The sequence below is a fragment of the Oreochromis aureus genome, linkage group 3, assembly GCF_013358895.1.
Source record: "Oreochromis aureus strain Israel breed Guangdong linkage group 3, ZZ_aureus, whole genome shotgun sequence".
Lineage (NCBI taxonomy): Eukaryota > Metazoa > Chordata > Actinopteri > Cichliformes > Cichlidae > Oreochromis > Oreochromis aureus.
Genome location: NC_052944.1, coordinates 83,410,888 through 83,438,553, shown reverse-complemented (window position 1 = coordinate 83,438,553; position 27,666 = coordinate 83,410,888). Strand labels below are relative to the sequence as shown.

Sequence of the window (27,666 nt, the reverse complement as noted above, 5' to 3'; positions counted from 1 at the left end):
GAAATATCTTGTGGCAGGCAGGTTGTGCTTCATAGTATCAGGGTAATAATCAGAGACCAAGACTTCTTCGGGATTATTGTGCTTGATTCAGTTTTACACACAGGAGTTAGATTCACACTCACAGCTGATTTGATGTGAATCCATTAACATGTTTTTTCATGTTTTCACGTTATTTTTTATCCCATCATGATGAGGAGAAGAAACACTGACGGTTCTCCTGAACTCCTGACAACAATAAGTGATCTGAGACCTTCTGGTTTATGTTGTTCAGGTTACTTAGTTGATGTTAATCAGTTTATAATAAAGTTCAACAGTTCCAGATGTCTCAGTACATCTGTTCACAGTTATGGACAATGAAGCAGCAGAAACACACACACAGACATAAACAGCAAATATTCTGCAGACAGAGGATGTTTCTGTTTCAGCTCTTCCTTCTTGATGGAAATGAGAAGAATGTGAAATCAAACCAGTTTGTCTTTCTGTCAGGTTTAAACAGCATTTATTATTAATCCCTCATGACTACAGCTAAATGCTGCCTCCTCCATAGAACAATATACATTTTCATACAGTGAAGTCATTTTGAAGTCCTTTGGCTGATGATGGTCTTTAGTGTGTAGCTGATGATGATGATGAGATACGTTATGTTTGTGTTGTTCTGTGGAAATCATTCAAGAACTGAACCTGTTAAACACTCAGACCTGCTTTAGATTTCACCACTTTAGTTATGACGCACTTATTTATGATGGTCCAAAGTCCAAAGTCCAAACATCACTCTAACGCAACTTTGATAAGAGACGTGGAAGTGTGGAGCTGGAGTAAGTGGCCGAAAGACAAATCTTTCAACTTTATTTAAACCTTAAACTTAAACTCATGTAGTCAGATTTAAACTCAGGTTCAGTTATTCAGTGAAAATACATAGACACTGGAATAAATTGCATGTTGGATCAACTGATGGAGGACAAGGAGCACAGAAATGTCTGCTGTAACTGCGTCACTCTGCTCCACGCTGATGTTTGTCCTGTTCGTCTCTGCAGGTGAGATTTAACTGTTAGAAACTAAACTGAGTTTATTTCTGAGATAAAGAGTCTCAGTCTGGTTTACATGCTGATAATATTTCTGTAAGAATTAGTTTCTTATTCATTCAGTGTTGCGATCGACACAAAGCTGGGTGGAGTCTGTGTGTGTTGGTGCAGTTTGCAGCACAGACACAAAGAAGTGTAATGTGTGTGTCAGTGTGATGTGTTATGTTCACTTATTATCAGCACATGTTGTTGTTCTGTGGAAGCTAACATCTTGTAGTTTCTGACACTTTGCATGTTTAGCATGAGGCTAAAATTCCCCCTCAGTGGGTCACTGGTGACCTGCTGGATGTTCAGAGGTTCATTAAATCCAACATGACTAAAAACTCAAATGTCAAAGGAAATAAACAAAATATTTAAAGTCAATCATTCTGATCATGATTGTACTTTGACCTTTAACCTCTCTGCTCTGTGTTGTTTCCTCTTTCAGACCAGAAAAACATCACAGCTGAGTCTGGACAGGACGTCACTCTGACATGTCGAGCTTCAAACAACAAGATCAAAGTTGTAAAGTGGAGCAGAGCTGACCTGGAAGATGAAAATGTGTTTTTGTACATGGATCAGCACTTTTTTACAGACAACCAGCATCCATCTTTTAAGAACCGGGTGGATCTGCAGGACAGACAGATGAAGGATGGAGACGTGTCTTTGATTCTGAAGAATGTGACGATTAATGACACTGGAACATATGTGTGTGCTGTCCTCACGGAAAGAACCGGCTCATTGAAGCGCATCAGCATCGTCTACTTGAGTGTAACTGATCCTCCAGGTGAGTGAGTAGAGTTGAGTGTGTGTGATCAGAGGTGAAGCTGCTTCCTGGTTGTTGATGTGTGTTTGTTGTATGGATGAGCTGGTGGATGTCAGAGGTAGACAGATGTTTCTCCAGCTGTTGTCTTTGTGGCTGGTAGTCTAGAGTTGTAGAGCAGCATTGTTTGGGTAAGGTTAGAGCAGAAACAAAGACATTTATGAATCAGTCTCTTCTTCTCTTGCTCTCTAACTCGTCTGTAAACATGTGTGGGGAAACTCAATGTTAAAGCCTACAGCTGGAGGGGGAGGGGAGGGGTGGAGCTGGTGGTTGTGAGTCTGTGAAAGTGAATCCTGCCGGTGCCATAGCTGCTGAAAACGTACTTAGTGCAGACACAAAACGTCCATCAGCTTCAAAGTGTGTCAGAAAAATGTCCACATGATGACTGATGGATGAGAGAGGTCCCATTTTTGTTGTTGTGCACAAATCATTGAACAACACAAACACTTAGAGCTCCTTTCAGTGCTGCCTGTTTTGTTACTGCACACATTTCTGATGGTCCTACAGTCCAACGTAGCAAACATCTCCCTGAAGCCTCTTCATAGAGACCAAAGGTTGGATCAGAGCAGCTGAAAGGACACATCTATGAATGCAGGCAGAGACTTTCTCACAACCTCACACTTCATCTGATCACAGTTAGACTAAGGTTCTCTGTTAGTCAGGTACAATTAAAACTGTAGGATCAGCAGTAATAGTAACACAGTGATGGCTACTGTAACTTTCTCGGTCTGCTTGACAGGTGAAGGTTAGTTTGTATAAACCAAACTGTGTTTACTTCAGAGATAAAAACTATCAGCCTGTTTACATGTTACGAATATTAATCTAACAGTCATTTTCAGATGAATTCAGTTTGTGTGAAGGAGACACGAGGCTGGGTGGACACTTAACATCTGTAGTCCAGCTGTGGCAGAGACAAAGAAGTGTAATGTGTGTGTCAGTGTGATGTGTTGTAGTGTCAGGAGTCAGTATACAGCTACAAAGCTTTTTGTTCAGTGTATACAAACAGCTGTAGCTCCATAAAGGCAGCATGCAGAGACTCACAGTGTCTTATAATGAGAGGCTGCTTTCTCTCACACATTATGTTCACTTATTATCAGCACATGTTGTTGTTCTGTGGAAGCTAACATCTTGTAGTTTCTGACACTTTGCATGTTTAGCATGAGGCTAAAATTCCCCCTCAGTGGGTCACTGGTGACCTGCTGGATGTTCAGAGGTTCATTCAATCCAATATGACTAAAAACTCAAATGTCAAAGGAAATAAACAAAATATTTAAAGTAAATCATTCTGATCATAATTGTACTTTGACCTTTAACCTCTCTGCTCTGTGTTGTTTCCTCTTTCAGACCAGAAAATCATCACAGCTGAGTCTGGACAGGACGTCACTCTGACATGTCGAGCTCCAAACAACAAGATCATAGTTGTAAAGTGGAGCAGAGCTGACCTGGGAGATGAATATGTGTTTTTGTACCGGGATGGACACGTTGTTCCACAAGTCCAGCATCCATCGTTTAAGAACCGGGTGGATCTGCAGGACAGACAGATGAAGGATGGAGACGTGTCTTTGATTCTGAAGGATGTGATGATGAATGATGCTGAAACATACGAGTGTTGTGTCTTCATGGAACAAACATGGCGATGGCAGTCCATCAGCATCATCCATCTGATTGTCGTTCCTCCAGGTGAGTGAGTAGAGTTGAGTGTGTGTGTGATCAGAGGTGAAGCTGCTTCCTGGTTGTTGATGTTTGTTTGTTGTATGGATGAGCTGGTGGATGTCAGAGGTAGACAGATGTTTCTCCAGCTGTTGTCTTTGTGGCTGGTAGTCTAGAGTTGACTTGTTCTTACTTATTATCAGCACATGTTGTTGTTCTGTGGAAGCTAACATCTTGTTGTTTCTGACACTTTGCATGTTTAGCATGAGGCTAAAATTCCCCCTCAGTGGGTCACTGGTGACCTGCTGGATGTTCAGAGGTTCATTAAATCCAACATGAGTAAAAACTCAAATGTCAAAGGAAATAAAGAAAATATTTAAAGTCAATCATTCTGATCATGATTGTACTTTGACCTTTAACCTCTCTGCTCTGTGTTGTTTCCTCTTTCAGACCCAAAGATCATCACAGCTGAGTCTGGACAGGACGTCACTCTGACATGTCGAGCTCCAAAAAACAACGTCATAGTTGTAAAGTGGAGCAGAGCTGACCTGGGAGACAAATATGTGCTTTTGTACCGGGATGGACAGTTTGATCCAGCCAACCAGCATCCATCTTTTAAGAACCGGGTGGATCTGCAGGACAGACAGATGAAGGATGGAGACGTGTCTTTGATTCTGAAGGATGTGACGATTAATGACGCTGGAACATACGTGTGTCGTGTCCTCACGGAAAGAACCGGCTCATTGAAGCTCATCAGTATCGTCTACTTGAGTGTAACTGATCCTCCAGGTGAGTGAGTAGAGTTGAGTGTGTGTGTGATCACAGGTGAAGCTGCTTCCTGGTTGTTGATGTGTGTTTGTTGTATGGATGAGCTGGTGGATGTCAGAGGTAGACAGATGTTTCTCCAGCTGTTGTCTTTGTGGCTGGTAGTCTAAAGTTGTAGAGCAGCATTGTTTGGGTAAGGTTAGAGCAGAAACAAAGACATTTATGAATCAGTCTCTTCTTCTCTTGCTCTCTAACTCGTCTGTAAACATGTGTGGGGAAACTCAATGTTAAAGCCTACAGCTGGAGGGGGAGGGGAGGGGTGAAGCTGGTGGTTGTGAGTCTGTGAAAGTGAATCCTGCCGGTGCCATAGCTGCTGAAAACGTACTTAGTGCAGACACAAAACGTTCATCAGCTTCAAAGTGTGTCAGAAAAATGTCCACATGATGACTGATGGATGAGAGAGGTCCCATTTTTGTTGTTGTGCACAAATCATTGAACAACACAAACACTTAGAGCTCCTTTCAGTGCTGCCTGGTTTGTTACTGCACACATTTCTGATGGTCCTACAGTCCAACGTAGCAAACATCTCCCTGAAGCCTCTTCCTTAGAGACCAAAGGTTGGATCAGAGCAGCTGAAAGGACACATCTATGAATGCAGGCAGAGACTTTCTCACAACCTCACACTTCATCTGATCAGGTTTAGACTCAGATTCTCTGTTAGTCACTGACAATCAAACTAAGGGTTTAATCAGCAGAAATAATTGACCAATCTGTTCTAACTGCATCACTTTCGTTCATATGTTAATAATATTTAATAATAATAATATTTCCTAAAGATTTATTTTTATATGGATTCAGTTTTTAATTTTTTTCTTATTTTTGCATGTGTAACTGTAACTCTGTCCTTATATTAAAATTTTTGCATGTGATAAAAGAAAGAAAACCAGAAAATCATTCAGAAGCAATTCATCCTAGAGTTGTTTTCACTTGAAAGTTAAGTTCATTTTCTAGTTCTTCAACATATGTTTAATTAGCATGTGGCTAAACTTTAAGTGATGCACTGTTGACCTGGTGTGTGGTAACAGGTTAACTAATCACAACCAAATTAACTCAAATGTAAGATAAACAATGTAAAAATTAAACATCAACAACATCATAATTCCCCCATGATACAGTCCACTCAGCACTTCCTGGGGTTTCTGAGGCTCCTCATTTGCTCGTTCATTGACCCTGATTACTTACAGAGACTCTGAGCATTAGGGCTGGGTATCGTCACTGATTTCTAGAATCGTTTCGCTTTGATTTGAATCGGGGGAAATTTTGCCTCAGACAATAGAAATATTATAGAAATATTATAATTCTGATCACTAATCAGTGCATATCAATATTTTTATACCTATAAAAAGAAAGCTGACACTTGTGAGACTTCATCAGAGGTGTAAGCATCACAGCAGTCAAAGTAACTGAGGTTAAAACATAGAAAAACATGAAGGAGATTGAAGTACACTGAGGGAGAGAGAGAGAGAGAGCTGTGCATGAAGTGTGATTTTATTTTATTGTGCTGGAAGCAAATCAGCAAAAGTCAGAGGGAAACCATAATGATTTTTCGATCTACTTTTGCTGTTGGTTCAGTCATTTTGGATGGAGAGAGAAAAAACTTGTCAGCTTTCAGCCCTGACGGTATGTCCATGGGTGAGAAAGGCGACATCTCACTGATTCTGATCCACGGGGCCGCGCTTTGTGTTTACGTCTTTGTGCAGAATCCGTGTTCCTGCTCTCATTTAATGTTTTAGCTGTTTGGTGGTTGTTGAAATTTTGTGAGGTTTCACCTGAGATTCTGGCGTTTCGGGCAAAATAAATTTATATTTAAAAATTGATTCAGGATTTTAATGAATCGATATCACGTTATCCAAGCTAGAATCGATTTTAATTTGAAAATTGATCATCAAAACCCACCCCTCCAGAGCTTCAAACACTGGAAAAACAAAACAATGAGCACATTAACAGTACTGAATATTAAAAGTAATATTACAAAACCATCAAATGTTCTAACCTGTCCAAATGTTTGAGATATTTATACAATATAGAAACTTAAATAGTCAATTTTCTGGATGTTACATTGTTGTCACCCCTGAAACATTGTTTTCAGTATATCAAACTGTAAGTATGATGTTTGTTATATTGTGTACTGTACTGGTGGATTTTTTTGTGTGTTTTCATTTAAAATCAGGAAACACTTGATCTGACCAAAACTGCCTCCATCTTGTTTTGAAACATGGCCACCAGCCCCCATAAAACCCACAACAAACCTGCATTTCCACTATTTTAATAATGCTGGAGCATACACTGACTCATGTGATGATTCATATTTATGGATATAATTAGAATCTTTTTTTAAGATACTTAAATCACCAGTTGACTCCCAGGGCATAAATTATTATGATTTACTTACCTATATTATGTCCTGATAGTTTAACCTTAGAGTTTAGTCCATGTGTAGCTGAGCAGACTCGGTGCTCCCTGCATGTTTCAGGTGTTGCTGTTACAGAGAGAGGACGGCTGCTGTCACTCTGTCATGTTTAGATCAATCTGAATACAGGCAGTGCTTATTGTAAAGTATATATCTTTACTGTAGCTGTGTTGTAAGCAGTTTCCAAATTCCTGAATCACTGCCTGGACTGTTCTGCAAACTTTGGAGGAGACTGAGCTCATCAGTGATCCCTGACACATCTGGACCAGCTGTGATAAACTGTTGTACAGTAAATTCCATGAAAGCCTCAATCCACAGTTTTTGTCATGATCCGGAGTCTGTGACTCCGTGTTTATGTTTTAGTTTATTATTATTCTGTGGTTTTGGTTACCTTGGGTGTTTGTACTCTTCTGTTTCATGGTTCATGTTCCTATGTTCTGTGTCCCCCAGTCTGTGTTAAGTTTGTGTGTTATGTCATTACGTGTATGTGTTTCCTGTTTTACTTTGAAGGTCCATGTCTGATCTCAGTGTGTTCAGTTTACTTTTCCCCTGTCTCGTCAGGTCGGATTACTCCCAGCTGTGCCCTCCTTTTGTGTCTCATTCCCTCGTTATCCTTCTGTGTATTTAAACCTCGTGTCTGCCTCTGTTAGTTGCTGGTTTGTCTGTGTTCTTCCCCTCGGTCTTCCTGCGTCTCTCCGGCCGCCTCCCTGTGGATTTTCCTGTGCCTCCCTGCATCTACGTTTCTGGTTTGTTTTGTTAGTTTTGCCAAGTTTAGGTTTTCCCGTTTCGTGTTCATCCACCATTTCGGTTTGTGTCTTCTCGTGTTTAATAAATACTCGCCTGCACCAGAGCTGCCGCACTGTGGGTCCTATCTTCTACTCCACACGTCTGCCACACCGGACGTGACAGTTTTTCTGTGTAACAACTGTATTAAATATTGTGCATTTTACCTGAATTAATTCAATAATTGTCTGAGATAATGATCACACTGAGCTCACTGAGATGTTGTAGTGGAAAAAGTCATGTTTTAGCTATAACTTTGAAAGCAGTCTGTCAGTTTGCACTGTTTTAAATATTATTATTATTATCGTATTATTTGAAGTGCTTCATATATAAATATTGTAAACTGTGTACTGTTGCGAAATCAGTTTTACTCCGGATCTTTTATTCGTCGAGGCATCCAGAGACGACACCGGAACTCAGTAGTTATTTTCACAAAAACTTTATTCATCTTCATTTAAGCATGCACTTCTAGAAGGGAAAACGAGGCCGGTGTCCCTCTGCAAAAATCTTCACCCCTTTGTTAGTTACAGCCAGCTTTATAGAGGCGACCGCATCATAAATCCCCCATGGTGTGCTCCAAGCTCTGTCTCTGTGTGTATGCACGAGCACGTGAGTGCCTGTGTGTGCGCGTACCCATGTGTCTATGTGAGTGCACGTGAGTAAGTGTGCATGTGGGTGTGTCGTAACAGTCGAAGCACTGTTTGTGTGTGTCTGTGTACGTGACTTCCTGGGGGTCATAAAAGTCCATCTCCCTTCCAGACCACAGTTATCCAGTTACAAATGTTGAGACCCCCACACAGGTATCCTCTGGGGAATTTCCACTCAGCATTAACTCCTCTTTGTCTTACAGTTCAACTGGGGAGGGTCTCCTAAAATCTACTCCTAAGTTTATGACACAGTCAGGCCTTTATTTATATCCAGGGCAGTGTCAGTGTCTCACAATTCTACATCCTATCTAACACATTCCTAAACTCTAAAATAAGCTAAACATTCCTACAGCACACAGTGTAGTTTGGTTGGTGTGACAGAGCTGTTATCACTGAATCACAGGTTCAGATGTTTCAGCCTCATAATAAACAAACAGGTTCAGAGACTCAAGGCTTTGACCCTCAGACACGTTTTAATGAGCTCTCATAGATCTGCAGCCAAACAGGTCAAATTATATAGAACAGCTGGATGAACCCAACATGACCTTTGACCCTGAAGGAGCTGTCAGACCTGTTAAGTAATATTTTTTATTTTCATATATTTTTATGGTGAAAACAAGATGGCAGCTGCAGTTTCAGTCAGATCCTGTTTTTAAATGAAAAAGCAGAAAAATCCACCAGTATGAACATTTTCTCACTTTTTACATGTTGTGAATTATTTTCTAACCTAATCTCTTGAACTACATTAGGAAATGGATTCTGTTGTGTTCTTCACTCATTACCTGACAGCTGACACCTCACACCTGTTTCTCACCTGCAGGTATACTAAGAGGATATCCTGTATGGATGATTGGTCTGGGACTCGTTCTTGTTGTTGTTGTTGTTGTTGTTGTTGTTCTGATCTACAAAAAAATACAACAACAGAGAATAAAACGTCGAAAGCAGGCTGGAAGGTCTGCAGGGTTTTCAAAGCTGAACTCTGAGTATCCACCTGCTGTTCCAAGAAGTCAGAGCTGCCCAACACGGAGGAAAAAAGATGATCAAGGACAGAAAGAAACTGATGATGCTGATCTTCATCTTCAGTTTCCATAGCTGAACTGTGAGTCAGACAATCTGAGGACATAAATGAACTGTCCTGAACATCCAGCAGACGACTCTGATGATCATCATGTTCAGACTCAGACCAACAGTGTGTGTCTGTGCTGTCTGTCAGTGACTCTGAACTACAGTTTATTCATCTTCAGGCTGTTCATGAGATTTACTGACACAAAGTCAAACTGTGTTACAAACACACATGAATTTCTGAGCTCTGATCTCAGAGTCAGTGAGTGTTTTTGTGTTGGAGCTTCAGGTTTAGCAAATTAAATAGACTCTTTTATGTTGGTATGACTTTATTTATTACCTTCATGTGACTTTTCCCTCCTTAAGTACAGTCCACTGGAAAACAGTTTGTATAAAAATTCTCTTTAGCTGACATTTTTTTAGTTTGTAAATCCAGCTCATCAGATTTAACAGAGATTTAACAGTACTTTTATATGTAACTCTTATAGACTCAGGTATTTCTCACTCTCTGATCCTGCACAGAGAAGTTTGACAAGCTCTTCAATTTTTTTTTGACCTTTGAGCAAAAACACCCTGAACAACTTTGTTAGGCCGAAACCTGTTGACTTTTCCCAAACTGACCTATAATACACATTAAAATATTTTCATACTCATGTGGAAAATATTTTAATATTTTATACTGTTGTAAACATGATACAAATTTTCTTACGTTGGTGCTGTTTTGGGACAAGTTTGACTAGTATCTGTTCAGATGGATTTTCAAATTCAACAGTTCGGTTCAAATTAAGGAACATTGTGATTTGGGGGAAAGTTGACACTGAAAGTGTGCACATCATGTTTGTGTGGTTTTGTAATGAGACAGCAGTGTCAGAAGTCAAAGGTCACCTTGATTCCGCCATGTCTGTGTTCACAGTACATTCATCCTGCTGCCCACAGAAACAAACTCCTGCAGTGAATTAGAAAAATAACACATGGAGCACATGAGGAACAGAGGTCATACATGTCCTGACTCTACAGCTGCTGAAGTGGATTCTGGGTCTCTGACTTCCTCCCACAGTCCAAAGACATTAAGAGGTGTCTCTTATTTAGCCGTGTATACTGTGTGTGAATGTGCTGTATGAATGTGTCGTTCATACAGAACGTTATGCTCAGTGACACTAACATATAAACATGAGTACATTACATCAGCACATGAAGCACAACAGTGTGGCATGAATCATTCCAGCAGTGAGGACAGTGTTTAATCAGCAGTGTGATGAACTGATGCTCTGTTCTCTGGTCTGACCAAAGCTTTAACTCCAAACATCTCTCCACTGTTAGAGCTTCTGCACCGACTGTTTTAGGTTCAAATCATGGTTCTTATTTTTATGGCCTCACGGTGTGAAGCCTCCACCTACATCACTGAACTGCTCCACCCTGCTCCACTTCTCACTCTGTGGCCTTCTTTAAACAGCCTCTTGGTGTTTGTGGTGTTTTGCTTGGTTCATGTGTGTCCACTGTGCATTTATCAACACTGTTTGTTATATCTCTGTAAATAAGGGTTTGTTTAAAGACAAAGACAATAATAATGAGTGAATTTCTTATATGAATGAATGAAAAATGAGGAGTATGTAAGTTTTAATAAAGAGTTACATGTAAACCTGTTAAATGATGTTTTATGTGTCTGTCCCTGCAATAAAAGACAGACCTCTATTTCTGAAGTGCCTTTGAGCAACATAATAGACGTCTTCCTCTGTAACTTAATACTGTTGGTAAACATGGCTGCTCTTTGGATTTCCTTCTTTGTCTGAAAACAATGGTGAATAGAACTGATGCTGTTCACTTTGCACTGATTATGAAATTATGAACTTATATCTGCTGTGTGACCAGACTGATCACTGGAGATTATTTATAGTTTTTTGTTTATTTTTTTATAGTTTTATAGTTTATTTATAGTTAGAATAATTAATTGGACATGAGTTTATATGCAGATTGTTTTTGTGTTCAACTGAAAACTATTATCTTTGACATTTTTCATGGATTCAACCAAAGAAAGAAGACTATGCGTTTAGTGACAGGCTGCCAGCATCAAAGTGTCTAAAGATTGTTACGCCGACTTCACTGGTTCTTTTTGATGGTAGCGATCAGGCGGAGACTTTTACTTCCAAAATCAGACGTCTTTATTTGCGCTTAAAATAAATGAAATACAGATGCATCTGGAGACCAGCGCCCTGAATCCTATGCAGTCCTATTCTAAAGGCTGATCTAAGGAGCATTTCTCATACACACCTTTATATTAAATTTCAATTCAATTTTATTTATATAGCACTAGGAATGGGTACCAGTATCCGGTGCCATTACGGCACCAGTTCTGACATAAACGGTAGTAACCAGATGCGGTGCTTTATTTCGGTGCTTTTTTTTCCTGAGATGTCATACACTTTGGATTCTAGCCAATCATTTTACCTTTGCAAGGATAGTAGGCGGGCCCAGGTACGTATACGTTCTTTTAGAGCAGAGCTACAGATTTTGCATAATTTTAAAAAGTTTAAATTTGTTCAGTAGCCTATTGAACGGCAGAAATTAGGTTTTCTTTTCGGAAGTAATTAAAAGGGGGAAAAAACAGCAGCCGACAGCGCTGTAAACAACGGTAGACTTAAAAAGCAAGCGAATAATGCAGAAAACAGATTTTTAAATGGGAAACTGTTCTTGAAGTATACAGCGAGAGAGAGAGAGAGAGAGAGAGAGAGATGTGCTTGAAGTGTGATTTTATCCTGGTGGAAGCAAAACAGCAAAACTAAGAGTGAAATCATGACGATGTTTATGTGAAGCGTAGTTTGGATCTTCTTTTGCTGCTGGTTCAGTCAATATTGTTTGGAGAGAGATAAAATTAACAGCTTTAGAATCAGCGCAAAAAGGGCGTGAACACAAAGTGTGGACCCGCCGACACATCAGAATCAGCGAGCTGTCGGCTTTCAGCCCCGACCGTGTCCATGCTGTCGGGTGAGAAAGGCAACATCTCACTGATTCTGATCCATCGGCGAGTCCGCACTTCGTGTTTACGTCTTTATGCAGAATCCGTGTTCCTGCTCTCATTTACTCTTTTAGCTGTTTGGTGGTTGTTGAAATTTTGTGAGGTTTAACCTGAGATTCTGGCGTGTCGGGCAAAATACATTTATATTTAAAAATTGATTCAGGATTTTAATGAATCGTTATCACGTTATCCAAGCTAGAATCGATTTTAATCGATAAACCGATTATCAAAACCCACCCCTAGTGATACTGTGCAAAGGAGGTAACACCTCGAAGCTTATCAAACACCTGGCGACGCATAGCGATTTTTTTAAAAGCCGAGAAATGCACCGTATTTGATAGCTTGCTGCGAGACCTCACACCGAGCACATCTACTGCGGGTGGGTTGCCTGTTATCGGACCTGGAGTTAGCAACATCCCCCAAGACCCTGAAGAGTAGAGTCCTGGCCCCTAGCCCTGCCAGTGTAGCAGAAATGATGAGGATGATGATGGTAGCAGCAGCCGTTCTCCTCTGCATGAGTAGCTTAATGTTGTTCGTGTGTAATTAACGTTGAGTATGCTAACCATGTTATTACATTAATGCATGTAAGGTGAACTATGTAATGGAATTTCTTTTACTTATGTACTAATCACATTATTTTATTGTATAATGCCTTGGTGCCACTGGATTTTAACATGTCTGACACCCATACTGTAAGAAGGAAGTTGGGGGGAAGCAGACAACTCCACAGGAAGAGTCTTTTGTCTCTTCGAGGACTCTGGGAGGTAGCAAGGGAGTGTGAACCTTAAGGTGTGAAACAGCTGTGTACTGCCTTTTGTTCCTGGAGAAGGTATTTAACTGAGAGCCACACTAGGCTCAGTGAGACTCTGCTGACCCTGCCCCGTGGTCATGCAGGCTCTCCATCAAGCTTGGTTTTCTGTTCTGTGTGTTTTGATTAAAGAATGTTGGCTACCGCTCACCGCTCATCTGCAGGCTTTATTTAATGGAAAACTTCCACAACAGAATGGCGCTGTGAGCAGGATGGTCCGTGTGGTCGCTGAACAACGGTTCCGTGGACGGGCTGATCACCCCTGAGGGAAAAGGTACCTTTGTCCTACCGGCTGTTGAAACAAAGGAAATGGAGGAGTCACGGAGCCGTGTGTTTTAGCCACCACCGAGACCATCGATTTTGAGGGGACTCCTGCAGATGGGTGAGTGATAGCTAACTTGTAACAAGTCACGAGAGTTTTGTGTCTGGCCAAGGAGGTGAGCGTGTTGCAGCCTTCGGGGAGCCCAAGAAGATGTGTTACGACCTTCCAGGGCAAGAGCTCCGAGGGAGTCTTCGTGTAGAATCACGGAGAGTCTTCGTGTAGAATCACGGAGTGACATCTCTAGCGTCTTCTAAAAGATCCTAACTTCTTCAAAGGAGACTGGGGGTGGCGGTGTTTGTTCCTTGGTCCGTAGAAGGCAAGGAACCTCACGGGGGACGCCTCGTGTAGTAGGAAGAGAATCTAGATTCCAGGGGCAGTCAGCGGAGCCGGATTAGTGGCTCGAGAGGCGACTGTGGCAGACGTTCCACCAGGCGGCCAGAGACAAAACTCAATGTGTGACTGTATAGTAAGAACTGTGGGTAAAAGTATGTTGTGAGATGAAAGAGAATGGTTGTGTGGGAAAAAGTTGTTGTGTGTGTAAAAAAAACAGAGAAAAATGGGGTTCAAAATGTTGAAAATAGGGAACAAAAACAAGAAAAAAAAAAAAGAGAGGAGTGTAGAAATGTGCTTAAAAGTTGTTTCCAACTAGCGGGAGACGGTGGTACTGCAGGCCACCAGCTCCCCTAGGGTGGACACACACAAAATTAGCAGACTTGTTGATGAAAATAAGCAAAAAAGGAAAATAAGCAATAAAATAGGAAGAGAGTAGAACAACTACAATCTCTCTGGGTTTTTAAGAAAGGGGACTTCAGAACCAGAGAGGGGAGACGTGTTTCTTTAAGCAGTGATAAGAATGATCAAAATGTCTCAGTGTGTCACTTGCAGGTGAAGAGCAGACCCGGATCAATTTTCCACGTGCAGCAGTCGGAAGAAATTATAGGTTAACATCATTAGAAACACTCAAGCCAAGTTTTGGCTGAATTGTTTTACAGCTTAACTTCCATGTGTTTGTCACCCTGAGAACACAAGCTCCAAGAATCTCTCCCTGAAGACAAGAAATGCAGTTCCAGAACAACGAGATGGATATCAAGAGCTCACAGCAGTGTCCTGAGCAGTGAAGAAAAGTTGCAGCAGCAGCTGTGCAAGACAGCGACAGCAAGGAGAAAAATGGCATCATCATGACTGGATGGATGGATGTGCATTTCCAACGAGCTGCAACTTCACTGTGTGTGAATGGACCTTTGAAAAGACTGTCTGAGTTGGACATTTGCCACTTTTGGAGCAAAATGGCAAGATGAGACAGTGGAAAACACAGGACAAAGCTGAAAGACAACTGACTCTCACTGGACTGCTGCAAGGGGGGAGAGATGAGATGAGACCACAGTGGAAGGAGCAGGGGAGAACATGGAGGAAGGCTGTTTTAGTGTGGGAAATGAAATTTGGGTTTAGGAAACTGGGAAGAAAAAACGACTGCCTTGCGTGGAGAATTGAAAAGTGTCTGGAGCACCGCAAAGAGGAGAGGTACACAAAAATTACACAAACAGAAAAATGCATTAATCCTACTAACACAAACACACATGCAAGGAAGCTCATGAGGACCAAACAGTATTTTAAGCATGCGTTTCTGTTACCATCATCTTGTCCGGTTCACTTAGTGGGTTAAGAAGTGATACATAGACTAGTGAACTAGTATTATTTTGGGGAAGGATGATTGAATCATAACAGGGGTGAACAGAATGCTGCAGGGGGGTCAGATGAGTGGAGACTAATAGATTATTGAGTTTCTTGTTTCTGATGTGTGGGGGAGGTCTTATCATGACATACATCTGGGTACATGGGGGAAAACAAAACTCATTATCTAATAGAATATTGCTGTGTGAGGTGTGACTGGTGGGTGGAAGTTTTGGGGATTTAGCATTTTCCTTTGGTACCACTTTGAAACTGCCAATTAGTTTTGTTTTGATCTATCATTCTAAGAGAGCATGCTCAGACAACTTCTAAAAAGTGGCCTTAATATTTTTTGATTTTTAACAGTGCACTGAGATTTTTTTTTGGCAATTTTCTCTTTTCAAGCAGGCCTGCAAGATCGGGATCGAAAGCGCTACACAACATGTTGAACAATCGCAAGTGAGTTTCTCCAAAAATTAAAATGGGCTCGGGAGAAAGCCACTTATTTGGGACAACCAGAAAACAAGTCCCTGCCAAAAAGGATTCAGCGATGTAATCCAGTCTGAATTCTTTTTTTCTTTTTTTGAAATGACGTCATTGCTGGCAGTAGAAACTTATTGCATCACGAGAGGTTCTACTGTCAGCAAATAAAAAATGGGGACTGACTGGACTGACAAAAGCTTGACTGACTTGACACCAGTATGCAAGATTGCACCTCCACCTTGACCTGACAAAAGGGTGGATGTATGTATGTTTCTTTTTACAGGAGCAGAAAGGTGACAGCAACAGGTTGCATGGGCTTTTGGGCCGTGCTGACTTAACCTTTTAACTGCCACTTTCTGTGTCTTTGAATTTACCAGCGGTGTGTTGTTCATGACCTTGTATTGTTTACGGTGCAGAGGCCACTGTGAGAAAGTGTGCATACAGATGAGCTGCGCTAACCTATATTTTTCCACAGCAGAGGGTTAATCATATGATCCAATCACATGATTTACAGCAGGACACACCGCTGGCTAATGTTTTACCTTTTCTTAAGACAGGGCCTGGAGTGAAACTACTCCAGGGGAGAATCCCTGGGAATTTTTAAGAGACAATGCACAACTTCATTGTGCATGTCTAATTGTGTTAAGCTGACATAGGGCAAAAGAGGGTTTTCCGTGGAGCTTTCATTTTTAAATTGCAGGGACCGTGACATGAGGGATATGGAAAAAGAGACTGAAGTGCAGATCCAGACCACGACTGGGAGAGAACGCTTCAACAGGACCAGTGAGAAGCAGGGACCATCTGCAGGACAGCAGACAAACAACAGTGGGCTGCACCACTGGGCTTCCAAAGGATTGTCACGAGGAGATTTTGAACAGCAAAATCTTAAAATAAAATGAAAGAGTTTCGCCGTTGACGTTGAGGAAGACAACTAAGGTGTACGACGTGCTCTGCCTTAAATCTACAGCTGCGTTGGAACAGAAATCAAGGGATGAAGAGAGCGTGCCAAGCTCCAAAAGTGACAGCACAGAGGGAGACCAGCGTTGGAATTATGACTCTGTAAACGGCACAGACACCAGGAGCCATGACGGTGACTGGGAATGACCACCTAATGCTGTTTCACTTTGCCATGCAAAGTATTTTGACACTATGGAGAAGACCTTTCCTCTGTATCATTGTTGTTGCCATTTGCATGTGAGAGCTTAGATTGTGGGGAAGATTAAAGATGAACAAAGGGTGGTGTGAGAACAGTGAAGTGAGGATACACAGTGTGAAACTCCTTTAAGTGTACAATAATGTTGATGTGATTACAGAATGTCAGGAAAGAAATTCTGGTATTAATGTGATTCTTGATTTAAGAATCAAAGGGTGGGATTGTAATGGAATTTCTTTTACTTATGTACTAATCACATTATTTTATTGTATAATGCCTTGGTGCCACTGGATTTTAACATGTCTGACACCCATACTGTAAGAAGGAAGTTGGGGGGAAGCAGACAACTCCACAGGAAGAGTCTTTTGTCTCTTCGAGGACTCTGGGAGGTAGCAAGGGAGTGTGAACCTTAAGGTGTGAAACAGCTGTGTACTGCCTTTTGTTCCTGGAGAAGGTATTTAACTGAGAGCCACACTAGGCTCAGTGAGACTCTGCTGACCCTGCCCCGTGGTCATGCAGGCTCTCCATCAAGCTTGGTTTTCTGTTCTGTGTGTTTTGATTAAAGAATGTTGGCTACCGCTCACCGCTCATCTGCAGGCTTTATTTAATGGAAAACTTCCACAACAACTAGCAAACACCGTCGTAGTTACAAGCGGCTGTCTTCTTGTTTGATGGCAGATACTCCCTTCACCCTGGCCAAAAAGGCTAAAATGACCAAAGAAAAAGTGGAAAACAGTTAAACATGAGAGGTTTTTGGACAAAGTTTGTGTTTTTTCCATTGTTTAAGCACTGCTTCCAGCCAAGAGTGATGCCATATATCCATATAGCTGCAGAAAAGGCTAACATTGTTATCTTTTACAAAAAAACAGCTGAACATGAGAGGTTTTTGGACAAATTTTGTGTTCTCCATTCTTTAAGCACCGGTTCGAGCACCGTTTAAGCACCGGCACCATTTCAGAAGTACCGGTTTGGTACTGGTATCGGATAAAACCTCAACGATACCCATCCATATATAGCGCCAAATCACAACAACAGTCACCTCAAGGCGCTTTATATTGTACAGTAGATCGTACAATAATAAATACAGAGAAAAACCCAACAATCATATGACCCCCTATGAGCAAGCACTTTGGCGACAGTGGGAAGGAAAAACTCCCTTTTAACAGGAAGAAACCTCCGGCAGAACCAGGCTCAGGGAGGGCGGGGCCATCTGCTGCGACCGGTTGGGGTGAGAGAAGGAAAACAGGATAAAGACATGCTGTGGAAGAGAGCCAGAGATTAACAACAGATATGATTCGATGCAGAGAGGTCTATTAACACATAGTGAGTGAGAAAGGTGACTGGAAGGGAAAAACTCAATGCATCATGGGAATCCCCAGCAGCCTATGTCTATTGCAGCATAACTAAGGGAGGATTCAGGGTCACCTGGTCCAGCCCTAACTATATGCTTTAGCAAAAAGGAAAGTTTTAAGCCTAATCTTGAAAGTAGAGATAGTGTCTGTCTCCTGAATCCAAACTGGAAGCTGGTTCCACAGAAGAGGGGCCTGAAAACTGAAGGCTCTCCCTCCCATTCTACTTTTAAATACTCTAGGAACAACAAGTAGGCCTGCAGTGTGAGAGCGAAGTGCTCTGTCAGTTTTGGCCGGCGGTCATTGGTTCTGTCCAATAATATGATGCGAGACTGGAGTAAAATACATCCATGGATTGGCACTTTATTAAAGAAGGAACATGATAACAGCACAAAAACACTAAACTACAACTAAACAAAATGGCTTCCTTTTATACTCTACTGCTGTGTCCCAAAACGTCGGCTGCATCCTTCGGAGGACCTGGCCTTCGCGGTCTACGTGGGCCGGGTCCTTCGAAGACCGAGAAGGCCGGAAGTGCGAGGCTGTGAAATGGGACGGTCTAGCCTTCAGATTTGCGTCACCGCTGTGTCGGTGGAGTTTAATAAACTCGGCCGTCTGCTCCTTGCTATCTAAAATATAACAGGACACTGGCATAAATTCTCGACTGTCTCACACTTCTGTTTAATCAGTTTTCTTTTTGACGTTTATTCAGCTGTGTGAAAATCCCGGAACCCACCTGATGGATTAATAAAGTTTTATTTAATCTAATAATCTAATAACTTTGATCTCAGCCAACCCGATTTACTCACGAACAAATAAAACACCGAAATAAGGCAAACAATTACATTTTTAAGTTATCCGAGTGACTTATATATCATGTTTAACCTGAGTAGCGAAAGAGCGGGGGGTCTGAAAACGATGAAGCCGGGAGTCCGCTGCTCTCGCCGGCTCGAGCGACCATTGAATCCCCCGGCTAGCTATCGAGCTGGTGGGTAACAGACGTCTCCGAAAACGTCGGCGCACTTTTGCAAATATGCGATGTCTTAATAAACCAAGCAGATATTTGAAATTTACACCGCCACTTTCTCGCCTGAAAATATAACTGTAAGTATAATGTAAATTTCAAACCTCTGCAGCGCAGTACCTGTTCTAAAAGCTCTGGTCAGAGGCTGTAGAAACATACCCAAAGGCAGCTTACTGATGTTATTTAAAGGTTTTAGCTGCAAATTCAGCTGATAACATGGAAGAAAAAACTATGAGCTCTAATAAAATGACTTCCTGGGTCAGAGTCAGAGGCCATCTCTATTGTGCAGCCTGCACTGAGCCTCACATACTAAGATGTTGGACTAGGTTTGGATTGTTAGGAAAAAGTAGAAAAATGCAGTTTTAAAATAGTGATTATACTTACAGTCATTATTTAAAATGGCCTGAGGTCTGCCAGTGTGACAGACATGCAAAAAAGCAGGAAATCAGGAGTCCCTCCTCTACTTTTTCCCAGTACTGTAACAATCAGCCGTTTCTGTCATTTGTTGATGCGCTTACAGTTGGCTGCATGTATTTGGTTGTGTTTTACAGTATTTCAGAGTTTTGTAATTGGAGGATGAGAAAATGAGTCTACATCCACTTATAATCCAGAGCTTGCAGACAAAGCTTAGAAGAGGACGAAACATAAGTAGCCACAGGGCTATTGTTAAAACACCAGTGGAAGCTGGGGGTCATCCAGGGGTAATACTATCTTTTGTGTCTCCATCACATAGAATGAAGTCCAACTTGGATTCTAGCAAAACTGACCTTCCTCTCATGTTTTAGACACCGTTTAGACAGGTTACGCATTGTTGTCATAGCAACAAATGCATCTTTAATTTCCGCGGATTTGAAGGATGGGTCGGGTGGGTCCTTCGTGGCCCAAGCTATCTCAGAATTCAAAGCACAGCCCAGCCAATTCCAGTTTCAACAATGGCGGCCGCTACTTAGTTTTAATATTACTATTATTAATCTCTCTGGGTCACAAAATAAACTTTGAAGATATTTTCAGACGAGAATGTAGCTGTGTAAACTTCAAATATCTGCTCGGTTTATCAAGACATCACATATTTGTAAAAATGCTCCGAGGTTGTCAGAGATGTCTGTTACCCACCAGCTCGATAGCTAGAAGAGAACGCATTGAGGGCACATTGTTTTCAGATCCCCGCAGTCTTTCGTTACTCAGGTTAAACATGATATATAAGTCACTCAGATAACTTAAAAATGTTGATGTTTGGCTATTTCCGGTGTTTTATTTGTTCCTGAGTACGTTGGTTTTGCTGAGATTAAAGTTTTAGTTTTCACAGCTGAATAGACGTCAAACAGAAAACTGATTATACAAAAGTGTGAGATGGTAGAGAACGTACTCCAGTGTCCTGTTATATTGTAGCAAGCGAGGAGCAGACGGCTGAGTTTATTAAACTCCATCGAGACAGCTGGTGACACAAATCTGAAGGCTAGACCGTCCCATTTCACAGCCTTGCACTTCCGGCCTTCTCGGTCTTCGGAGGACATGGCCGACGCAGACCACGAAGGCCACATCCTCTGGGTTTGGGGACATAGCTAGAATCTTTGTCCACATCTCCTATTTTTCTCAAAACGACAGTAAAAAATGACATTACCTATTATTTGCTATGATTGGCAGCTTGCAATTTACTACAAATTGCATTTCCTGAAAAAATGTGTTGCAGGGCTGGTTTTGATCTTTACAGCTCAGTTACAGCACGGCCAAATGTTCTGTGGCACAGACGTGGCGCTGAAGTCACTCCACACGAAGGAAACAGATGAGCCCTGTGTGGGCCAAAAAACACAGATACTGTATGTGATTCATACTAAAACACATCAGGGGTGTCTCATTGTTGAATCAGCTGACACGTCCATTCATTACCATTGAAACCCACTGCAGGTAACTGTCTACAAAAAACAATAAATACATTCAGTATTTTCTGTTTGGGAGATCCTAAATCATCTGTTTTGATTTTAAAAAGTATAAAACTGTATGATTATGAAAGATCTAATTTTGCTGGTTCTGATATAGTGAGACTCATTCATCCATTTCCACACCCAAGTGTTTCCTGTAGTGGTGCAACGGATCACGGTTGATCCGAAATCCGAACCAATCCCACTCCACGGTTCGGTACGCACGTGATCCGAAGATTCGAAAAAGAAAAAAAAGAATGCGTATGGTGCGCGTGGTCAGTCTGTCAAGCGGTAGTTATGGTCAGCGCTAGCGGTCCAAGTAGCGGAGCAGAGGAGTTTGCGGCATTTAAGCAGCCCTTTGCTGCCCAGTCCGACCGGGCTAAAGCTAAAAGCTAATGGGGTGTTTAGCTGCAGACGGGAGGCCGTCGTCTGTTGTGCAAAACTGTGATGAACGTGCTTGAGCCACGCTATGATATCTCGTTGCGCGTCCACTTCAGTGATCGTTCCAAGCATGTATGAGCAGGAGAAGTTTAAAGTTATGGCTGAACTGTCCCAGGCATCTTCTGTTGCTCAAACTACAAATGGGTGGAGCTCCAGCGCTACGGAAAGCCACGTGACCGTGACCGCTCATTATATCACAGCGGAGTGGTATACAAAGCCCTGCACTTCCCTATAGATTATATTAGATTAGATGAAACTTTATTTATCCCTCGGGTGGGTTCAAACTGAAATTCAGTTTCCAGTAGCACAGCACCAACAGAAGTTGCAGAATGTGAGCAGAAATATACCATATATACACATTTATAAATACAGAGAATACAAAAGGGATAAATAGAATAAATAGGAATAAGAATACAAGGGAACGGCACATTTCAAGTATTGAAGTATTGCACCGTTGAATATTAACAAAAACTATTGCACAGGGAAGAGGCACTACAGCTACTTGTTGCCCCCTCCTCTGTCCCCGTTTCCCCTCCAGCGAGGAGTTAAACAGTTTGATGGCGTGTGGGACAAAGGACTTTTTAAGTCTGCTGGTCCTTGACTTTGGGAGAAGCAACCTGTCACTGAACAGACTCCTCTGGTTGTTTATGGCCGTGTGCAGAGGATGCAGAGGCTGCCCAGCATGGTCCATAATGTCCATATGCACCTTAATTTGTTTTTATATAAGTGCATGGAATGAGTCTTCAGTTGAATGTTTTTAATAGGCAAAAAATACTTAAATAAGTAAACGGCGAGTTATATAATAAGTAATATATATAATATATAAGTAATAATGTAAATAAATGGCGAGTAGAATTTTTGTCTTTTTTTTCTATTTTTGCTGATCCGAAAATTGATCCGATCCGAACCGTGAGATTTTTGATCTGTTGCACCACTAGTTTCCTGTGTAGCTTGATGTTTGTATCTTTCCCAAAGACTTCTCAGAGTGCAGACTGGAACAACCAGGGTGAAACCACCAACCTTTCAATTAGTAGACAACCAGCTCAACCTCTGAGCCACAGTTAGCCTGTAAACATTCAACAGGACACACAGAGTAGAAATGTCAGGAAGTGTTGTTTAATATAATATTGAAATACAGAGCTGAGATTCAACAGGATGACTGCTGATGTTAGGATGTTAAGCACAGGTTCTCATTCATCATATTGATTTAATCTTGAGTATACATGATAAGAATTAAGCATGATTAACTATTATCAAAGGAAACAAAAGTATAACCTTAAACTTTGTCTATTTAAATCATCGGAGTCGCTGTTCTGCTATCAAGTGTGATGATGATGCCCAGCATGACATTGATTATCTGTATTTCATCATGTTTGGTGTCAGCACTGAGAGTTTAGAGCACCAGCTGAAGACTCAGTTTAGAGTTTCGCAGACAGTCTAGTCCTGATCATCGGGAGGCTGGAAGGAATTCTGACTCTGTGGCTTTTGTTTTCTGCAGAATGATAAACCAGCAGCAACAGCCACACCTGCAACTATCAGGCCAACTATCACTCCAATAGATCCAGTTCCACCCGGTCCTGATCGATCTGCAGGTGAGAAACAGGTGTGAGGTGTCATGTCTGGGCCAAAAAAACAGAGATACTGTATGTAATTCATACTAAAACACACCAGGGCTGAACAACATGTTGGTCCTGGACCAAGCTCTACACTGGAGATCAACAGAGGTTCCCCCATAAGCCTTAGAGGAAGATTCGGCCGACCGCAATCTGGGTCTACATGTGACATTTACATGTTCTCCACTGTTCTCCACTGCAATTGCTGATGACCCCAGTTTTTCTCAACCATCTGCCCCAATTGCACCTGATCCTGTTCCAGTTGTGCTTGTCCTATGATCCACTTTGCATGTAGACCCTGAGAATGGTGGGGCTGCAGTGGGCAAGCTACACCATGTGGACCAGCAGGCACAACTACTAAGGCATCAGTGTTGAACACTTGTTCTAATGTTTTAGGGGAAAAAGGGCAGTGCTTACATTCAATCTTTGGTTTGTATTTGTTTCCTCCTGAAAGCTAGGAATCAGTGAGTGTTATTCCCGGCTGCTATACAGTGATTACCATTATAATATCTGTTCCACTGTGAAGCACTTACAATGTTTATTCTTGCACATATGTTACACTTTAAAGGAGCTAATTTCATCACTGCACTTCCCGTGTGTCCCCCGACCACTGTTAGGTGACCAAAATAGGAAAGTTTAAATTAGTGTAACATTTTCACTTTCCAGCATGTTTTAAGTGACATATAGATTCTCTGTTGTAAATGATTTACAGAAAAATCAGAGTTACTCACTCACCTGGAGGAATTCTCAGATTGATGGTGATGTTTTTCCATGAATGTGTTTCTGCTATTTTAACACGACACTTGTATGTTCCAGAGTCAGCAGTGGTCGCTTTCTTCACAATCAAAGACACGTCTCCATCCTTCATCCCTCTGTCCCGCAGAGCCGCTCTGTTCTTGTATGATGGATGCTGGTTGTTTGGAACAAAACGCCCATCCTGGTACAAAAAGATATTTTTTGGTTCCAGGTCAGCTCTGCTCCAAACTACAGCTGAGATCTTATTTGTAATTTGACATGGCAGAGTGACGTCCTGTCCAGACTCGGCTGTGATGTTCATCTGGTCTGAAAGAGGAAACAACACAGAGCAGAGAGGTTAAAGGTCAACATGCAATTATAAGCAGAATTATTTACTGTAAATATTTGTTTATGTCTTTTAACATTTGGATGGATTTAATGAATGTTATTGTCTTAATTATTATAATAATTTTGTTTTTTTTCTGCTCTTGCTCTTGACGAAGGCGGTCGCACTTTTCTCCTCTCCTCCTCTCCTCTCCCTTAGCTTCCCTGCTTAGCCTCTTTGTCAGGATCCTGGGTCCGTTTGACCCAGCGTTTTGTGTTTTCTATTAGTGTGATTTTGGTTCTGTTCTTCCTCTGTTTAGTGTTTTCTCTGTTCGGCCCGTGTGTGTCCTTGTATGTGTAGTTCCTGTTTTATTGTGAAGGTCTGTGTCTTATGTCAGTGTGTTCTGTTTACGTTTTCCCCTGCCTCGTCAGTTGTGATGTCTTCCAGGTGTGTTCCCCTCCTGTTTGCCTTCCCCTGATTCCTGGCGTGTGTATTTATAGTGTGTGTTACCTCGTCCTCGTTGCTGGTTCGTCTGTGTTGTTTCCCCTCGGTCTCCCTGTGTCTCTCCATGTGTGTTTCCCCGGACCTCCCTGCTTCCTCGTTTCTGGTTTGTTTTGTTAGTTTACCCAGTTTAGGTTTTCCTGTTCATGTCACCTGCCATTTCTGTTGATTCGTACACCTGTCATTAAATTCTCATCTGCACCCGAGCTGCTGCTTCTGGTCCTAAATAATTCCACACGGCTTGCCCCGGCAACCGTGACACTCTTGTGTCCTTGTCTAGTCTTGTGTTTTTTGTATTACTTTTCCCTGGAACACTCTCTCACAGTCTGTTCTCTAAAACCTAAAAGAGGAATTATGGATTTGATCAACTGGTCCCTGAATGCAATTGACACCCCTTTCTCAACGAGAAGTCTGGGCTTGGGTGAGCCTGACTGCTGAAGATATCTACCTATTCGGAACCATGATTCTGGCTTGGCCCTGGCTTATCGAAGATTAAAGGAAGCGGAACCAGCTGTTCAAACCCCCACAAGGCTGCCCGCTGGGATTGAAATGATGGGAAGAAACGTGAGTTTCTCAAAATGGGCTCATTGAGTGCAGCACGGATAAGACCTTGGAGAAGCTTACGGCTGCCGTGAATACTCAGAATAAGATCTCTGAGTGCAGACTGGATTACATCTCGGAAGGGCTAGCCCGGAATAACATCTCTGAGCGCAAATTGGAAGACATCTCGGGGAGGCACACTGTTGTGAGTTCTCAGAATCGGCTCCTTGAGCACAAGAATGACAACATCACAGAACGCAAGTATGGCGAAGCTCGCGGCTCTCCAACGGGAGATTGAGAGACCAGTGTTGGACTGTAGAACAGCTTTGAAAATTATATGAGTTGTTCGCACTAAAGTAAAAAGCACCATCACTTCATGCGGATACCCTCTGGCGCCAGCTGCTGTCGCAAGACTGGAGCTGAACAAAAATACCCTGATAATGGACTGTGTTGTGACTGTTCTTCCCATTCCATGCAAGGCCACCTGGGTTGGCTGGAAGACTGTTTACTTAGCCTAGCAGAGCGAAGGACACTGTCTCAGCTGAACTCTGGACACATACACACACACGCACACACATACATATACACTGATATGCACACAATCGTCCCCCCTCCCTTTCCAAACGCCTTTGACGCTTATTCCCCTCCGATGCTGACGGTGGATCATGGAGACCAGCGCACAGGCTGCAGGCCCGGATGTACTGTCTAAATCGGCTGTCTCTCACCCTTTACCCGCCCCTGTTGCTTGTCATGTGTTTCTTTGGTGTATTAAGAGTTTTTCATGTGCTATGTGCAGAGGTGTTTTTTTCTGTTCTCAAACTGATCTCCCTGTTGGAGCTCAGTCTGGGGGGAGTTATTTTTTTCTCCTTATCTTTCCTCATGTTGTGCTTTTCCATGTTATACCTCTCTGACCTGTCTTCCCCATGTGATGTTTTGTGTAATGTATGTATGGTCGGAGGGTAAGATGGCGCCGCCATTGCGTGGAATAGGTCGGCAGCCTTATGAAATTTCCCCTTGTGGGAATAATAAAGGTATATCAAATCAAATATCAAATCAATTAATGCCCAGCAGAGGCCTGTACTATAAAGCAGCATTTGGTTCAGGGTTTTCTGTGCTAGGAAGTTGGTTCACGTCTTTTAACAATGCATTGCCATGGTAACTTATGCTAATGTAACTTATGCTGTGAACCTGCTCCAGATCAGATTAAATCCAGATTAGAGATCATGATGTATAAAAAATTATCTGGTTGAAAACAAGATACCTGCACTTAACTTGTGGAGCTTATGTTAAATTAAATTTAAAGTTTAAATTCTGTTTTTGTATTTAGTCTTAAACAGCACAGAATCTGCATTCAATCAACATTTTTTCATCACCTGACTGATTATCCTGATTTTTCCATTATCAGAGTAAATAAATGGGACAGACATGCCCTGTTGTTGATATCACTTCCCAGAACAAGACGAAGGTCATGAGGAGGAATTTTAGCCTCATGCTAAACATGCAAAGTGTCAGAAACTACAAGATGTTAGCTTCCACAGAACAACAACATGTGCTGATAATAAGTGAACATAATGTGTGAGAGAAAGCAGCCTCTCATTATAAGACACTGTGAGTCTCTGCATGCTGCCTTTATGGAGCTACAGCTGTTTGTATACACTGAACAAAAAGCTTTGTAGCTGTATACTGACTCCTGACACTACAACACATCACACTGACACACACATTACACTTCTTTGTCTCTGTCACAGCTGGATTACAGATGTTAACTCCACACAAACTCCACCCAGCCTCGTGTCTCCTTCACACACAGACAGTCTACTTTACTCCTCGTTTTCATTATGTTGGTTTCTAACAGTAAATCTCACCTGCAGAGACGAACACGAAGACGCTGAAAAACAGCAAAGTTGAGCCGAGTGAGACACTGACAGCAGACATTTCTTAACTCCACCCTTCAGAGTCAGAGAGAGAGAGATGTTAGGCTGGCTGGAGCCCTCGAATGGCTGCGCACCGCTGGTCTGAAAGGCTCTTAGCATATAAACCGTACGTACTAATTTACTTACTCGGGTTTCATATGTGATAGTTTGAGCGCAGCAGCTGTTTGTATGCAGGACTTAGTTTTAGGGCTGAAAATGAATCTGAATAAATCCTGTTTTTCCCTCTCAAAGACAAAGACAAATTACTGACATCCCTGTTAGAAAGAAACATCCATATTTGGGAATAAATGTTTGAGAAATTTAAATTTAAAAAAATCTGCCAACATTTTCAAATTTTGTCCCTGAAACCGAAAAAAAGGTAAGTGTGGTTGATGAGAGAGATCTGCCCTTAAATGGACTTTGGTGAGGCTGATCTGTTTGTTCTGTTACTGACAGTTAAAGTCTGATATACTTTGATTTGATATAGAAAAATTAACAAAAGAAATGATTTAAAACTCTTGTAAGTCAAAACATGATGGTGGACTAAAAGTTTTACGTCTTTCAGTATTACAAAATTACTGTTATTTAAAAAAACAAC

General features: G+C 41.8%; 2 protein-coding genes across 3 annotated transcripts; one reads left to right on the top strand and one right to left on the bottom strand.

Annotated features, from left to right (window-relative positions):
- Positions 1-817: 817 nt before the first annotated feature.
- LOC120438306 (neural cell adhesion molecule 2-like) lies at positions 818-10,971 on the top strand. The gene is made up of 5 exons (XM_039608720.1): positions 818-1,034; positions 1,510-1,848; positions 3,229-3,564; positions 3,985-4,323; positions 9,020-10,971. The coding sequence occupies exons 1-5, from the start codon at positions 974-976 to the stop codon at positions 9,289-9,291; spliced, it is 1,347 nt and encodes a 448-aa protein (XP_039464654.1). The 5' UTR covers positions 818-973; the 3' UTR covers positions 9,292-10,971.
- An 11,579-nt stretch (positions 10,972-22,550) lies between these two features.
- LOC120438329 (butyrophilin subfamily 1 member A1-like) lies at positions 22,551-27,225 on the bottom strand. 2 transcript variants are annotated; one of them, XM_039608753.1, is made up of 4 exons: positions 27,216-27,225; positions 27,021-27,104; positions 23,790-24,116; positions 22,551-23,027 (listed from the first exon to the last, which is right to left on the bottom strand). In XM_039608753.1, the coding sequence occupies exons 2-4, from the start codon at positions 27,088-27,090 to the stop codon at positions 22,879-22,881; spliced, it is 546 nt and encodes a 181-aa protein (XP_039464687.1). In that variant the 5' UTR covers positions 27,091-27,104; positions 27,216-27,225; the 3' UTR covers positions 22,551-22,878. The 2 variants fall into 2 exon arrangements, with proteins under 2 accessions (XP_039464687.1, XP_039464686.1); XM_039608752.1 differs by lacking the exon at positions 27,216-27,225 and having other exon boundaries at positions 27,021-27,192.
- Between the last annotated feature and the right edge of the window lie 441 nt (positions 27,226-27,666).